The sequence below is a fragment of the Myotis myotis genome, unplaced genomic scaffold, assembly GCF_014108235.1.
Source record: "Myotis myotis isolate mMyoMyo1 unplaced genomic scaffold, mMyoMyo1.p scaffold_m19_p_3, whole genome shotgun sequence".
Lineage (NCBI taxonomy): Eukaryota > Metazoa > Chordata > Mammalia > Chiroptera > Vespertilionidae > Myotis > Myotis myotis.
In genome coordinates, this window is record NW_023416335.1 from 187142184 (window position 1) to 187158021 (window position 15838).

Genomic DNA, 15838 nt, shown 5'->3' on the forward strand with positions numbered 1-15838 from the left:
TCAGAGAAAGGTAAGTATCATATGATTGCACTCATATGTGGAATCTAATGAATAAAAACTGTTGAACAAAATAGATCCAGAGACAAAGAAGCATGAAACAGACTGTTGAATCTCAGAGGGAAGGTGAGGTGGGAAGAGATCAACCAAAGAACTTGTATGCATATATGCTATCAGAATGCTTTAGCCTTAGAATGAAGGTCCTCCTTGATATACATCTCTTATAGCACCAAGTATTCATTCACTTCACAAATATTTACTGAGCACTTACTATAACCCAAGAAGTATTTTGGCTTGATGGTAGGGACTTAGCATAGGAATAAAAGCTGTGAAGATGAATTCTAGATCTATTCTGAAGATAAAGCTAACAGGACATCCTGATGGACTGGATATGGGATATGAAGGGGAAAAAATGGCTCCAAGGTTTCTGGGCTGAGCAGTAAGGACAAAGCTGCCAAAAAAAAGAATACTCTTCCTTAAAATCCTGTTATACAGATAGTGAAAGGCAAGTGCGTTCCTGAATACATCTTATATTCTCCTGTAAAAACCTAGAATACCAATTTAACATAATTACTGTATTCATAGCCTTGTATTTAATGCCCTGTGCTTTAATTATTGTCTACACCCTGAGGGCAAATACTAAATTTTATCTTTAAATCCCCAGAATCATAAAAAGCCTGGCTCTTTATGAATAAATGCTCTTTAGAAATAAAGTCATCATTTAATAATAAAAAATCTCTACCTCCAAAACCTGATATAATATATTGGGGGGGAAGAGGGGAATCTTCTGTGTCTCTGAGTTCTGCCTCATGTTTTCATTCTTTGAACAAACTAGGACCCAAAGGCTGTGTTTCATACTATAAAGTCACTCCTCTCAGAAAGCTCTAATACAGCGGTTCTCAACCTGTGGGTCGAGACCCCTTTGGGGATCGAATGACCCTTTCACAGGAGTCGCCTAAGACCATCGGAAAACACATATAAATTACATATTGTTTTTGTGATTAATCACTATGCTTTAATTATGTTCAATTTGTAACAATGAAATTGGGGGTCACCACAACATGAGGAACTGTATTAAAGTGTCGCGGCATTAGGAAGGTTGAGAACCACTGCTCTAACAGCCTTGGGCAGGTATTAATAAAAGTCATTTAAACATTTTAAAGAGCACTCTAACAGAATGTAATAGAACACAAAGGGAGCAACTTCTGAAAGGAACTAAGAAAGTTTCATATATGAATATTAGAGTTTGACCACAAAAGCAAGTGGGATTTTTCTCATCTCTCCTTGCACAGTGGTTCTTAACCTTGGCTGCACATTAGAATCACCTGGGAATCTTTTTAAAATCCTGATTTCTGGGCCTCATCTTCCGGGAATTCTGTTTCTTTGTTACTAATGTTGTGGCCTCACCCCATAACAAAGAAACAGAATTTCTGGAGGATGAGGCCCAGAAATCAGGATTTTAATGATTCCCAGGTGATTCTAATGTGCAGCCAAGGTTGAAAACCACTATTCTAGAGATTTAGGATATAGAGATCATTCAAAAGATGAGAGGGAAGAAAGAAGATTGGGTAAAATCAAGAGGGCTGTGGAAACAAATGGATGAGGTCTTCATCAAATAGATAACCAGGTTTCAAGGTTTCTGAAAACTTCCAGCAATGATGGTGTCATTCACCAAAGAATATTAAAAGAAATCAGATGTTAATGGGAAAATTAATTGTAAAATGTGATTTGTAACATTTGAAGCAAATAAGCTAGTAGGTTTTTGTATCCTAAGTTATTTGGTTGCTAAGTGATAGCAAGAACAATTCCTAGGACTTTGATCAAGTATGCACTGACTTGAAATTGTTGTCTCATAGTGTTATCTTCTCTCTCTTCCTAAACATAAATACCTTAAGGCAGCGGTTCTCAACCTGTGGGTCGCGACCCCTTTGGGGGTCGAACGACCCTTTCACAGGGCTCGCCTAAGACCATCGGAAAACACATATATAATTACATATTGTTTTTGTGATTAATCACTATGCTTTAATTATGTTCAATTTGTAACAATGAAAATACATCCTGCATATCAGATATTTACATTACTATTCATAACAGTAGCAAAACTACAGTTATGAAGTAACAATGAAAATAATTTTATGGTTGGGGGTCACCACAACATGAGGAACTGTATTAAAGGGTCGTGGCATTAGGAAGGTTGAGAACCACTGCCTTAAGGGCAAGTTGCATATTTTCTTCTTTAGCTCCCTTAGGGCTTCACACAATGCCATTCAAAGTGGATACTTTGTAATTCTGAATTCTGTGAAGTTAAGAATCTATCAAGTTAAGAGATCATTCTAGCCACCATCAATCTCAACTTTCTCTGCAACTAAAAGAAATATGTCTTTATGAGAATGTTTTATTTAAGTTTATTAAAGCTAATCAAAAAATTTTTAATGTAAATAATATGCTAACCTGGAGAGCATGACTCATTTTGTGACACAGCTTCAGACTCATCTTTTTCACCTGAAATATCCTCTTCATCAGAGAGGACCAAAAAGGCTTCTTTTGGCAAACTCTCACTACTTTCTTGTTTAGATGGTGAACCAAAAGAACTTTCCATCTTCTCTTCCAAATCTGGATTTGTTTCATCAATTGGAAGAAGACAAGTTTTAGAAAAGCAAGTAAGTTCATCTTCAGCAGGTGCAAGCTTTTCCAAAATAGGAATAATTTCATCTGTCTCCATAGAATCTGTACTTTCTAATATATTCTCATTTTTGTCATCTTTTATAACATTTTCACTAATGGTTTCTGCAAGGTCTGCAGAATTTTCACCTTCATTCTTTTCACTTTGGTCAATTTCCATACTGCTAGATATATCCTCCTCTCCAAGAACAGGTTCTGTGACAGCATCTTCCTCTACCTTTTCATTTTCAGGAGGTGGAGCTGAACAAACAATTGTATCACCTGCTTCTAGAGTTTCTTCAGCAGCATCAATATTACTATCAGCTTTTTTACTCTTATCAAATGAGAAAATTTCATCTAACTTTTCATCATCCCCATTTTGTTCAAGAAAATCATCACCTTTATTGCTACTAGGTTCTGTATTGTCAGTGTCAGGAACTGGCACACAAACTGGTACAGAACTCGATTCAAAAGTGGAATCAAAGGCTGATTCAGAAGTTGGTTTATCAGCAATTGGTTCATCAGAGATCAGATCACCAGAGGCCAGATCACCAGAGACCTGATCACCAGAAGTTAGATCACCGCAGGCTGGACCACCAGAAGCCAGATCACCAGAAGCTGCATCATCAGAGGCCAGTGTTCCAGAGGCCAGATCATCAGAAGCTGAATTATCAGAGACTGGATCACTGGAGACTGGTTCACTAGAGACCAGTTCACCAGGGACTGGTTCACTGGAGACCAGTTCACCAGAGACTGGCTCCCCAGACATCAGTTCACCAGCGACCAGCTCACTGGAGTGTTGACTGGCAGCCATATCTGAGTTTTCAGTAAAGACCCGCTCATCGGAGACGGGTTCAGCAGAGGCTGGATCACCAGAGGCGGGATCACTAGAGGCAGGCTCATCAGAGGTTGGAATACCAGAAGTGGCATCACCAAAGGTGGGATCACTAGAGGTGGGATCACCAGAGGTTGATACTTCAGAGGCCATATCTCCAGAGGCTGGCAGATCTCCAGTATCCAAATCACCTGAAGGTGGATCACCAGGAGCTGGTTCAGTGGTCACTTTAGAGTTTAGTTCAGGAGTTTTACTACTAGGAGACAAAGATTCATGCTTTAAATCATCATCTGAATTGTTTTTTACATTAACATTTAAGATACAAGGTGTTTCTTTCCATTCTGATTTACTTTTCTCAGGATTAAAACAAAGTTCTTCAAGGCCATTCACCTCATCCTTGTCATTAATATAATCCATATTCTCCAAAGGTGAGGTTGGGTCCACATCTCCATTTTCATGATTGCCATTTAACAGCTTGACATCAGTTTTCAATAGTTCTTCTTTGACCTTGTACACTGCATCCAGTTGTTGACGATCACTCACTCTCATTGTTTTTCGAGCCTTAAAGACTTTTTTCTGAGGTTCTTCTATACTATCCATTTTGAATCTTTAAAAAGAAAGAGAGAGACAGAGTTTAATAATTGAAACAAGAGAACCAAGATGGCGTAGGTAAACGCCAATACTCACCGCCTCCCACAACCACATCAAAATTACAACTAAAATACAGAATCACCATAATTCAGAACCGCCTGAAATCTGGCTGAATGGAAGTCCTACAACTAGAGAAGTAAAGAAGAATGTACACTGAGACTGGTAGGAGGGGCGGAGGTATGGACCGGGCTGGTCAAACACCCACATGTGGCATTTTTGTCATCAGAAAGATATCTAAACAGTGGAGGTCTCTTGTGAGGAGTAAGGGGTCCCAGCCCCACACCAGATCCCAACCCAGGGTTGCAGGGCTAGAAAGAGAAGTCTTTGTAACTCTGAGCTATAAAGACCAGCAGGGAACATGGCTGCATGACATGGAGGCTGCTGGGGACCCAGGCAGTTCCTCTTAAAGGGCTGGCAGATGGACTTACTCAGACTCACTACCTCTGAGGACCAGCACTAGCATAAAGGCTTGAGGGGATCCAGAGAAAATTGGGGAGGAACTGGATTGTCTGGCATAGGAACAACTACTTGGGGGCAGTTTTCTGTCAAACAGGGGTGCTTGCAGGGTCATTGTTCCTATGCTGAGATCTCCTTCATCACAGAGTTGACTGGCAGCCATATCTGAGTTTCCATCAGACTGGCTCACACTGTTCACTCCACCCTGGTAATTCCCTGAGACCCTACACCACCACATTTGCAGTCTCACTCAAGCTGTTCACAAGAGGCTTTTCCATATGAGTGGCCTGTCCTGGCTCAGGCATCAAACTTAGCTAAAACCTCTCAAACAAGCAGCAGCAGACATCAGCGTGCCACTGACCTATCAATAAGAGGCCTAAGACCCAACACTAGCAGCAGCTTTCCTTGCTTCACAGCTTGGCCTTGCCTGGGTACTTCCAAGCCCACCACAAGTAGCAGCCATTGGCAGATCACTCTGTAGTTCCTGACAGGTGGCCCTGGGCAGTGGCTAATTTTGCAATTCCCTGGAGGTCCTGGTAGACAGCTTCAGATTTCACCAGATTATAACTCTACACATCCATGAGCAACAAACTCAAGGGGCAGAATCAATGAGCACCAAAGCCCCACTGAGCAAAGTCCTGCTCCATAGGGGTGTCCCATACACAACAGCTCTTCTGCTGTAGTCGCAGCTGGTCCTCACAGCCAATTGGCCTGGAGGTCAACTCCTCCCAGTGATGCCAACAGCAATCAAGGCTCAACTACAACAAGACTGTGCACACAGCCCACACAGGGGCACACTTAGAGTGCCCAGTTCAAGTGACTGGGGAGGCTGAGCCACTGGGTCCTATAGGAAACCTACTTTAAAAAGATGCTCAACCAATTCCATTAGACATAGCAGCTCTACCTAATCTAGAGAAACAAACATAGGGAAGTAGCTAAAATGTGGAGACAAAGAACTATGTTATAAATGAAAGAACAGAAGAAATCTCCAGAAAAAGAACTAAATGAAATAGAAGCAAGCAAACTACTAGATACAGAGTTCAAAACAATGCTTATAAGGATGCTCAAGGATCTTCATGAGAACGCCAAAGACATGAAAAAGGATCAGTCATGAATTAAGCATATACTAACTGAAATAAAGAATAATGTACAGGGATTCAACAGTAGAGGATGCCAAGAATCAAGTCAGCGATTTGAAATATGAGGAAGCAAAAAACACCCAATCAGAAAAGCAGTAAGAAAAATAAAAGAATCCAAAAATATGAAGATAGTGTAAGGAGCCTCTGGGACAACTTTAAACATAACAAAATTCGTATTATAGTGATGCCAGAAGGAGAATAGAGATAGCAAGATATTGAAAACTTATTTGAAGAAATGATGACAGAAAACTTCCCCTATCTGGTGAAATAAATAGACTTACAAGTCCAAGAAGCACAGAGTCCCAAACAAGAGGAACCCAAAGAGGGCCACACAAAGACACATCATAATTAAAATGCCAAAGATTAAATAAAAAGAGAAAATTGTAAAGAGATTCAACTTCAAACAGCAAGAGAAATACAGTCAGTTACCCATAAGACAGCACCCATATCAGCCGTGGGCAAACTACGGCCCGTGGGCCGGATCTGGCCCGTTTGAAATGAATAAAACTAAAAAAAAAAAAAAAGACCGTACCCTTTTATGTAATGATGTTTACTTTGAATTTATATTAGTTCACACAAACACTCCATCCATGCTTTTGTTCCGGCCCTCCGGTCCAGTTTAAGAACCCATTGTGGCCCTCGAGTCAAAAAGTTTGCCCACCCCTGACCCATATGAATGTCAACTGAATTCTCAATAGAAACTTTGCAGGCCAGAAAGGTGTGACAAGAAATATTCACATGATGAAAAGCAAGGACCTACAACCAAGATTACTCTACCCAGCAAATCTATTATTTAGAATTGTAGGTCAGATAAAGAACTTCCCAGACAAGAAAACGCTAAGGGGTTCATCATCACCAAACTAGTAATTCATGAAATGTTGAAAGGTATTCTTTACGAAGTGGAGAAAGAAGAACAAGAACAAAAATATGAACAATAAAAACATACCTATCAACAATTGAATCTAAAAGTCAAAATAGACGAACAAGGAATCAAATTAAAAAAATAAACTGATTAATAAAATAGAACCAGAGGCATGGAAACATGAAACTGAATGACAAATCTCAGAGAGAAAGAGGTGGGGTGGGGTAGGTGGCGGGGGAGATTAACCAAAGAATGTAAATGCATTACCTATGGACACAAATAATATGGTGGTGAGACAATACGATGGTGAGGCCTGTGGCAGAACCAGGTTGAGCAGGGCAATGGGAGGGAGACATCTGTAATACTCTCAACAATAAATTATTTTTAATTGAAACAGAAGCTACCTAATTATAGACTCACTGCAAATTGATCTTACAAGCATCACTTCATGTACTTTTGAAATAATGATCTATAGAAAGCAAAATAATCCTTGCTGCATATTAATTTTTATATTTATTAGATTTGTGTATTATAACATTGAGAACAGGTACAGTCCACAGAAGATCAATTACTGGAAGTATTAGAAAAAAGTTGACTAACTTCTAGTTTTCATTCTCAGTAAGCTAATGGGTTTAGAAAGTCCGATGGTAAATATAAGTTTAAGAAAGTAGATGGAAGTAAAAAAAGTAGACGGAGAAAGAAAAAGAAAACTGTAAGAGAGTGAAAACAATAGGGGAATGGGAAAGAGGTATAGAGATAAGGAACAATGGAGGGAAACTTAAGAAACACATAAGATTGTATTTACAACCAAGCATATCTAGATTAACAGAACTAAAAATATAGCAATAAGAGACTGCCATTAAGAAAGTGAAAAAGCAACTTATACAATAGAGGGAAATATCTGCAAATCATATATTTGCAAATAATGTATTTGATATGATAACTTGCATTTAGAAAATATAAAATGCTGTTACAGTTGAATAACAACAAAAATTTTTAAATGGGCAAAAAACTCGACATTGCTCTAAAAGATACTCAAATAGCCAGTAAGGCAATAGAGAATAAGGAACATTAAAAGAGGCTTAACATCATTAGTCACCAGAGAAATGACAACTATTTAATCTAATAAAAGAGAAACATGCAAATTGACCATACCTTAGCTACACCCCAAGCCATGCCCACCAGGCAATCAGAGCGACTATATGCAAATTAACCCAACCAAGATGGCAGCTGGCAGCCACGGAGCTGGAGCAAGCAGGAGGCTTGGTTGCCTCGGCAATGGAGGAAGCCAAGCTTCCCGCCTGCCCTGGCTGGCTGTGGCCTCTGTTAAAGGCAACAAAGTTTCAATGAGAGAAGATAAATAAACCACAGATACCTGCTTCCAGTCAGCCTCCACTGGGAGCTTGGGTGGCTGGGGGCTGTGGCCAGCCTGCAAACAGCCATCAGCCCCTCACCCAGGGTGGCCACACCTTCAAGGGGGTGAGGTTCCCTGCTGGGGGGCTTGACAAGCCTGCAAACAGCCTTCAGGCCCTCACCCAGGCTGGCCAGGCACCGCAGCAGGAACCCTCACCCTGAAGGGGCTGTGGCCAGCCTGCAAACAACCATCAGCCACTCATCCAGGCTGGCCAGGTACCCCAGCAGGACCCCCCTCCCTGAAAGGGGTGTGGCCAGTCTGAAAACGGCCCTCAGCCCCTCACCCAGGCTGGCCAGGCACCCCAGTGGGACCCCCACCCTGATCCGGGACACCCTTCAGGGCAAACCAGCCAGCCCCCACCCATGCACCAGGCATATAATAAAAGGGTAATATGCAAATTGACCCTAACAGCAGAATGACTGGGAATGACTGGTCACTAGGACACACACTGACCACCGGGGGCAGACACTCAATGCAGGAGCTGCCCCCTGGTCGTCAGTGTGCTCCCACAGGGGGAGCTCTGCTCAGCCACAAGCCAGGCTGACGGCTGCCAGCACAGCAGTGATGGCGGGAGCCTCTCCTGCCTCCTCAGCAGTGCTAAGGATGTCTGACTGCAGCTTAGGCCTGGTCCCCCGAGGGCTCCTGGGCTGCCAGAGGGATGTCTGACTGCTAGCTTAGGCCCAATCCCCCGGGGAGCGGGCCTAAGCCAGCAGGTGGACATCCCCCAAAGGGTCCCAGATTGCAAGAGGGTACAGGCCGGGCTGAGGGACCCCCCTCAAGTGCACATATTTTTGTGCACCAGGCCTCTAGTCCTATATAATAAAATCCTAATATGCAAATTGTTCAACTGGGAGTTCAACCACTCACTATGACGTGCACTGACCACCGGGGACAGACATGGAACATGGCAGGCGTCAGCAACGTGATGCTGGCAGCGGGCGGCAGTGCAGGCACTACTGGCCCCAAAGGGCCCCGACGAGAGTGGGACCACAGCAGGATGGTGGAGCAGGTGAGCAGGCGGCACCAGGCCAAGGTAGGTGCGAGCGGGGACCCAATCGCCCCACAGACGGCGACCAGCAGTGGCAGTGGGGGGCGGGGCTGCCGCCTGGCTCCCAGGCATTGAGGGAGCTGATCGACCCACAGATGATGAACAGCGGATGGCAGGCCCTGATTGCCCAATCGGGGCTGAGCCCCGGGCTGGGACAGGGAACTGGGGGTGGGTGGCAATGACCAACCTCCCGTAGTGCCCAAGCAGGGGGCTGTGACCTCTTGCCACCTACCTGGGGGTGGGGGTGACAGGGATGAAGGTGTGGTGAGAATGCGGGATGTCTGCCAAGCTCGCTCTCACTCCCCCTGCTACCCTTCCCCGGGATACTAGGGCTCATGCCCCCAGGGAAGTTTCATGGCTCAGGTGCTGGGCACCCACGAGGAGCCCGCCCCCACACACCATCTTCTGAGTGAACCAGGCCACAGCCCCCGGGACCACAGGGGCTGGTCGGGCTCCCCATGGGTTCATGCAGGAGTTGGTCTGCGAGGCTGGCCGGAAGAGAGTATGCTGCCTGCCTGGTTTCCATCCAGTACTGCTGGGTGGCCCAGAAGCCCACACTGCGCCCCAGCCGCGGTGTCTGACCGCACTCACCGCATCTCCGCGTGGGGACTCGGGCGCTGTGATTCAGGTGGAGGGGGGCACATGGGGACCCGGAGGCCCAGGTGCTGCCCACAGCCCAGAGGTCAGCTGAGACCTTTCCTTCCACACCAGATGCTCGTGCTTCAATCGCGGGCCAGGCCTAGGGACCATACCCATGCACAAATTTCATACACTAGGCCTCTAGTCTATATATAAAAGGCTAAGTGACTAATGGTGCATCCGTCCAACCATCCGCTACATATGACACGCACTGGCAATTTAAAAATAAACACTAACTCGTGCATGCACAATACATATGAAGCTCTCGCTTGTGCCAAATCGCACACGTGTGTTTCGATCTGTCATTGTCGATCATGAATTTAGTTGTTGTTGTTGAGATTATAGTAAAAGTTGTAAATACTTCATCACAAGGTAAATTAGTCAAGCACTCTGAAAGTGTTTTTACTCTTAATATCATATATAGGGGGATAATAGAATAAGTTTAATCAATTTATCAGTCATTGTTTTTATCAATGTTGTTTTTACATCATGTTTTTGTTTTTATATCATGTCTTTGTTGTTATATCATGTTGCTATTGTTTATTTATTAACCAATTTATATATTATTTTCATATGCATTTTAGTAATTTTCTTTCATCTCTGACACTTCTATTATAGAGAAAGGGCGAATAGCAATATTAAAATATTTCTTCTATTTAATTGCCTTTCAAAGTGCACAAATCCGTGCACTTGGCTGCTAGTAATGACTATAATTAAAGAGAAAAACAGGATGTGGACAAATTGGAACTCTCATACAATGGTGATAAACTCACACAAAGTTGTAAAATGGTGCAGCTGTCTTAGAAAACAGTCTGGCAGTTCCTCAACAGGTTAAACATTAACCATTACTTTTCGATCATTCCTTTTTTTAAAGTATGTATGTAAAGCTATAAATTGCCCCCTAAGCACTGCTTTAGCTACATACCACATTTGGATGTGTTATATTTTCATTGTTGTTCCGTTACAGTATATTCTAATTTCTATTGTAACTTCTTTCATCGGTGAGTTATTTAGAAGTATATTCCTTTAAAAAGTAACACATTATGACCCTGTGAAGCTCATTAAAAAATATAAGGTTAGTTTCATATTCAAAAATCAAGCAGTACAGATTACAAGTGAGTCATAAAGTATTATGGCTTTCTTTTTCAGGCCCAACCAGGTGTTCACTTGATAAAAATTAGAGCCCTAGGGCCTAATACCTCAGAATGTGTCCTTATTTGGGATAGGGTCTTTGCAGAGATAATCAAATTAAAATAATGTCATTACAATGGGTTCTAATCCAATAGGACTGGTACAGAGACACACACAAAGCAAGAACACCATGTGATGATTAGAGTTAGGCTGTCACAAGCCACAACTAGAAGAAAGGTCTGGAACAGATCCTTCCTTAGCTCCTTCAGAGAGAATATGGCCCTGCTGACACCTTGATTTCACACTTCTAGTCTCCAAAACTGTGAGACACTAAATTTCTATTATTGAAGGAGGGAAAAGCAATGTGATTCATCACATAAACAGAATAGAGTGTGAAATAAACAAAAGATCTCAACAGATAGAGAATATTCATTCATTTGACAAAATTCAACACTGACTCATAATTAAAACTCTCAGGAAACTTAATAGAAGGAAACAACTCAAATATAATAAAGGATATCTGTTAAAAAAAAAAAAACTACAGAAATCATACTTAATTGTGAAATATGATCAGAACCAAGACAAGGATGCTCTTTCTCAGCATTTCTGGCCAGTTCAGTAAGGCAAGCAAAAGAGGGCAACAGATTTGGTCCCAGAGAAAGACAGTCACCAGTCTATAGTGGAATAAAACAAAAGTCCTTTAAGGACTAAAATGTACAAGGAGCAAGAATAACACTTTCACATTCTACTACCCAGTAGGAATGATGGTAGGAACACTTGCCTTGGCTGGAGAAGGGAATAAAGCAGCCTCTGAGGTATCGGAACTTATCTGAGGCTCACAGGCAAGCCTTAATGTTACTATACACTGACTTGATGCTTATGACTAAGTCATATTGTTCTCCTGTTGGACATAAAACCCTCCCTACATTCAAATTAGGTAAGGTCACAATGCAACCCAAAAAATATCAACCATCTCCCTCTCTAAAAAACAAGTAATAGCTACTTCATCAATTGCAGCTTTATCCTCACTGTAGTCTGTCCTCACTATAGATAAGACTTATTGAGATATCCAAGCATAGAATAGCCCCCACATTCTGACAGCACCCAATACAGAGTGAGGTTCTAGTTCCTCAAACCTTCCCCAAAATAACCCAATCTATGACCAAATCCTATACTAGAATTTCTTCTAACACCCTCTTACTAATGTGCCTCACAGTTTCCCCTGGTAAGCATTCTCTGTCACTGCAACAAATAATAAACTCAACTTGTTCAATTATAGGTATGTTCCCAGTATTCCATTGTTCCCTTTAGCTGCAAGTCATCAAACAATGGCCTAGCGCTGGAGGTCAGTACAGCTTGAGAATCTACCACTTGTCATAGTACTTCTAGATTGTGATACATTATGCATCTATTCTGTCAAGTTAAGAAAATTACTGCCCTGACCGGTTTGGCTCAGTGGATGAAGCATCAGCCTGCGGACTGAAAGGTCCCAGGTTCGATTCCGGTCAAGGGCATGTACCTTGGTTGCAGGCAACATCCCCAATGGGGGCCCCGTGTGCAAGAGGCAGCTGATTGCACAGCTCTCATCAAGGTTTTCAACTCTCTATCCCTCTCCCTTCCTCTCTGTAAAAAAAATCAATAAACTATATTTTTTAAAAAGAAAATTACTTATATATTTCTTAGCTTGCTAGCCTTTTAATTTAAATTATGGAACTGAGTAAAACTATTTTTTAAAAAGTATCTTACAACCAAGCAGAAACTTCAACGCAAAATTATTATAGGCACTATTTTAAGGATTATTAATTGCAGTCTAAAATTTAAATTTCAAGTTTCCCCCCATCCATTCCAAACTCATGCTAACTGAAAATTTTTCTGTAAAGATGATACAATGCAAATTTTGTAGTCACTTTTCTCTGCTGACTCCAAAGATACAAAAGAAATACATTTAAATAGAAGTAAAATTATCCTTTAAATATTTTCAAATACTAAACGGCAATTCTTTTGGACTTTGACCTCATAATATCCACATTTCTCAGCTGTTATAGGAATAGTTGGCAGTTATTACTAGTTGCATTAAAAGCAAGCATTCCTCTAAAAAAGTATATTTTCATAATTTTTAGTAACTCCATTAATAACAGGTTCTATAGACAGAAACATGGATTTGAACTCCAGTTCTCCCATGTACTTATGTGACATAGGGTAAGTTACCTAACATTTCCATTTTTAGTTTCAGATACCTTAAAAAGGGAGTGTCAGTCCTAACCGGTTTGGCTCAGTGGATAGAGCGTCAACCTGTGGACTGAAAGGTCCCAGGTTCGATTCTGGTTAAGGGCATGTACCCTGGTTGCAGGCACACCTCCCCAGTAGGTGTGCAGAAGGCAGCTGATCAATATTTCTCTCTCATCGATGTTTCTAACTCTCTATCCCTTCCTCTCTGCAAAAAATTAATAAAATATATTTTTTTAAAAAAGGAAATATCTGTACCTGCAACAGAAGTTGTGGTGATAATTAAATGAGATTCTATACATTAAGCACTTAGAATGATGTAAGCAATTCAAAAAATGCTATCATAATTGTCTATGTATATTCAGAATGTTTTAAGGCATAAACTAGACAACCTGAGACAAATTTCTCTTCAATATTTTTATTTTATATATTAATTAGAAAATCCAACATGCAAACATCAGCCCCAAATAACATTTAATAAACTGCCACCACCAAATAACATTTAATAAAAATAAATACAATACAAGCAAGCTGGTTTTATCTACAAAATTGCCATTCAATTCAGAAATAATAAAGTACTGTACAAAGAATTACAGAATAACTACCATCTATACCCACAAGGGAGCACACTACAGCCATTTACCAGATACTTCATGGGTTCTAAGTACAATGAAAAACAGACAAAGCAATAAGGAAGTAGCATGAACAACCAGTTCAAACTAGTTCAGCCATATCCATGCAAACCAATCAGCATGTTTTTAAAAATCTATTTTGCATAAGCAAAATATATTTAAGAAAGACACACACTAGAAAAGGGTGTGTTATCTGCAAATAAGTTTCCATGGCTGTATTACCAGAACAAAACATTTTTAAGGATCATTTTAAGTACCGTCATCTGTAACAGATGCCATTCACAAAACTATTCTACAAAAGAAATACTACCTTTTTTAGGTGGCAACACTACAACCATGAAGTTCTCACATGCCTGTAATTCATTTTCCCCAAAAAAAGCATTTATATTTTACAGTACAAAATGTCTGCCATATCTAGATATAAATGTGTAAAATGTGATGAACTTTCTGCTGAAAACATTCTTTTATGAGGAAGAGAGTCAAAAAAATATTTTTAAGGTAAATATATTTTCATAAAGAAAATAGTTTTTAAAAATGTTTTTTAAGTCTTTATATATTTAGATTCAAGAACTCTGGGGAAATATTATTACTAATAAAATATTTTTGTACAGCATTAACAAAAGTTTCACCTTTACCAAAGGAATTTATATTTAAATAACCAAGAAAGGTGTGTTACCTGCAAATAAGTCTCTATGTCTTGGAATTATTTTTCAATTTTAGGATAAATTATTTTTAAGGAAAGCCCAATGAGCCTCTTCTTCTTTAAGTGAAAACATTATTTTCTTCTCTGCTTCATCCCCCTCCACCCACTCCTTTCACTGTACTTTCTAGCAAAGAGATCACAGCTATGAAACAAGAAAGAGAAGTCTTTCCAAAAGCTGTTCTGTCTTAGCCTACAATCTGCCTGCTCAGAAAGCTCAAAAATTTAAGTGGCTGTTCAAGAGCTGCTCACTAATTCAGCCAATCAGTAACCAGCATTCTGATTCCTGCCCAGCAACAGGAGACAGACAATAAGGTCAGAGAAACATAGTTGAAACCTGGACCTGCAATATTTCGGTAAGGTTCTTTTTCTTTGTCTGATATAAGTAATCTAGAACATAACTGCATAAAATCCTAAATACATATAAAAAACATTAAACATACCCTATACGTAAATAAGATTTACACCTTTAATGCTATTTTAATTTATCTTCATTTAAATGTCCAGGCATGTTTCCAGAAATACAAATCAATTCCCTACCTGGGGAATGAGTCAAGCATGGACATATATAACAAGAACATACTTTTTTACACAACAGGTTAGAATCTGCAAAATTCAAATGTAAATTTCTTTTAAAAAATCCAGTCACTATTATTTATAAAACATTTATAACTAAAAATCCAGCGAACCCTTAAACCTAAATAACACAAGATTGTTTTCATACCCACCTATTGCTATTGTTAAAGATTGTCAATTCCAAAAATCAATAGTATTCTGGACCCAAAGGTTTATTATGGATAGCAATATAATGTATTGTTGTCTACTGAACTATGGATATCTATTTCTTAACAACCTATATTGTATTGTAAGTACAATTACTACATCCTTTTCTCCTTAACTGCCTTTTCACAGCAGGTTGCAAAAAGGTTATACGAGCTCTCCCCTTTGAAAGCAATAAAGCAAAGGTGTAGATTAGAGAGTAAACATTCATGTAAATTGAGTGAATTTTTTCTTTATTACAAAATTCTACATTCCTTTAAAAGCACAACTGTAGAATAAAAATAGGAAATCCATTCAAAGAAAATATTTTCTCAACTTCACTACCTATCAAATTTTCTTAATAAACAAGTTTTTTAAATCTCATTTTTTCTCCTTCTGTTACAGATGAACCTTGTCATTTTTCAAAACATACCCAAGAGGGAACTTGCTGCAGCCATACTCTTAGTTTATTTAATCTCCCCATAGGCAAAATAAATCAGCAGCTGCTTGAATGCTTCAGTCCTGAGAGACATGAAATTCACTGTCTGATTGGCTCAAAGCAGTAGTTGCCTAAAACCAATCAAATACATGCAGCAGAACCTTGCCCAGCAACAGGGGAAGCAGATGCGGGCAAGTGCTTTATCAAGAATCCAAATATTATGAAATGTGAAAACGTACGTGAACAATG

At 40.2% G+C, this 15838-nt stretch overlaps 1 protein-coding gene across 2 annotated transcripts in view; it reads right to left on the bottom strand.

The window, feature by feature from the left end:
- The window catches only part of LOC118650026 (activating transcription factor 7 interacting protein), a 120694-nt gene that overhangs the window by 57421 nt on the left and 47435 nt on the right, over positions 1–15838 (bottom strand). For both annotated transcript variants that reach the window (XM_036297763.1, XM_036297762.1), the window contains one exon: positions 2449–4100. In XM_036297763.1, coding sequence (XP_036153656.1) covers positions 2449–4093 — 1645 coding nt within the window. In that variant the 5' untranslated portion in view covers positions 4094–4100. Of the gene's footprint in view, positions 1–2448; positions 4101–15838 lie in introns of those variants that run through there.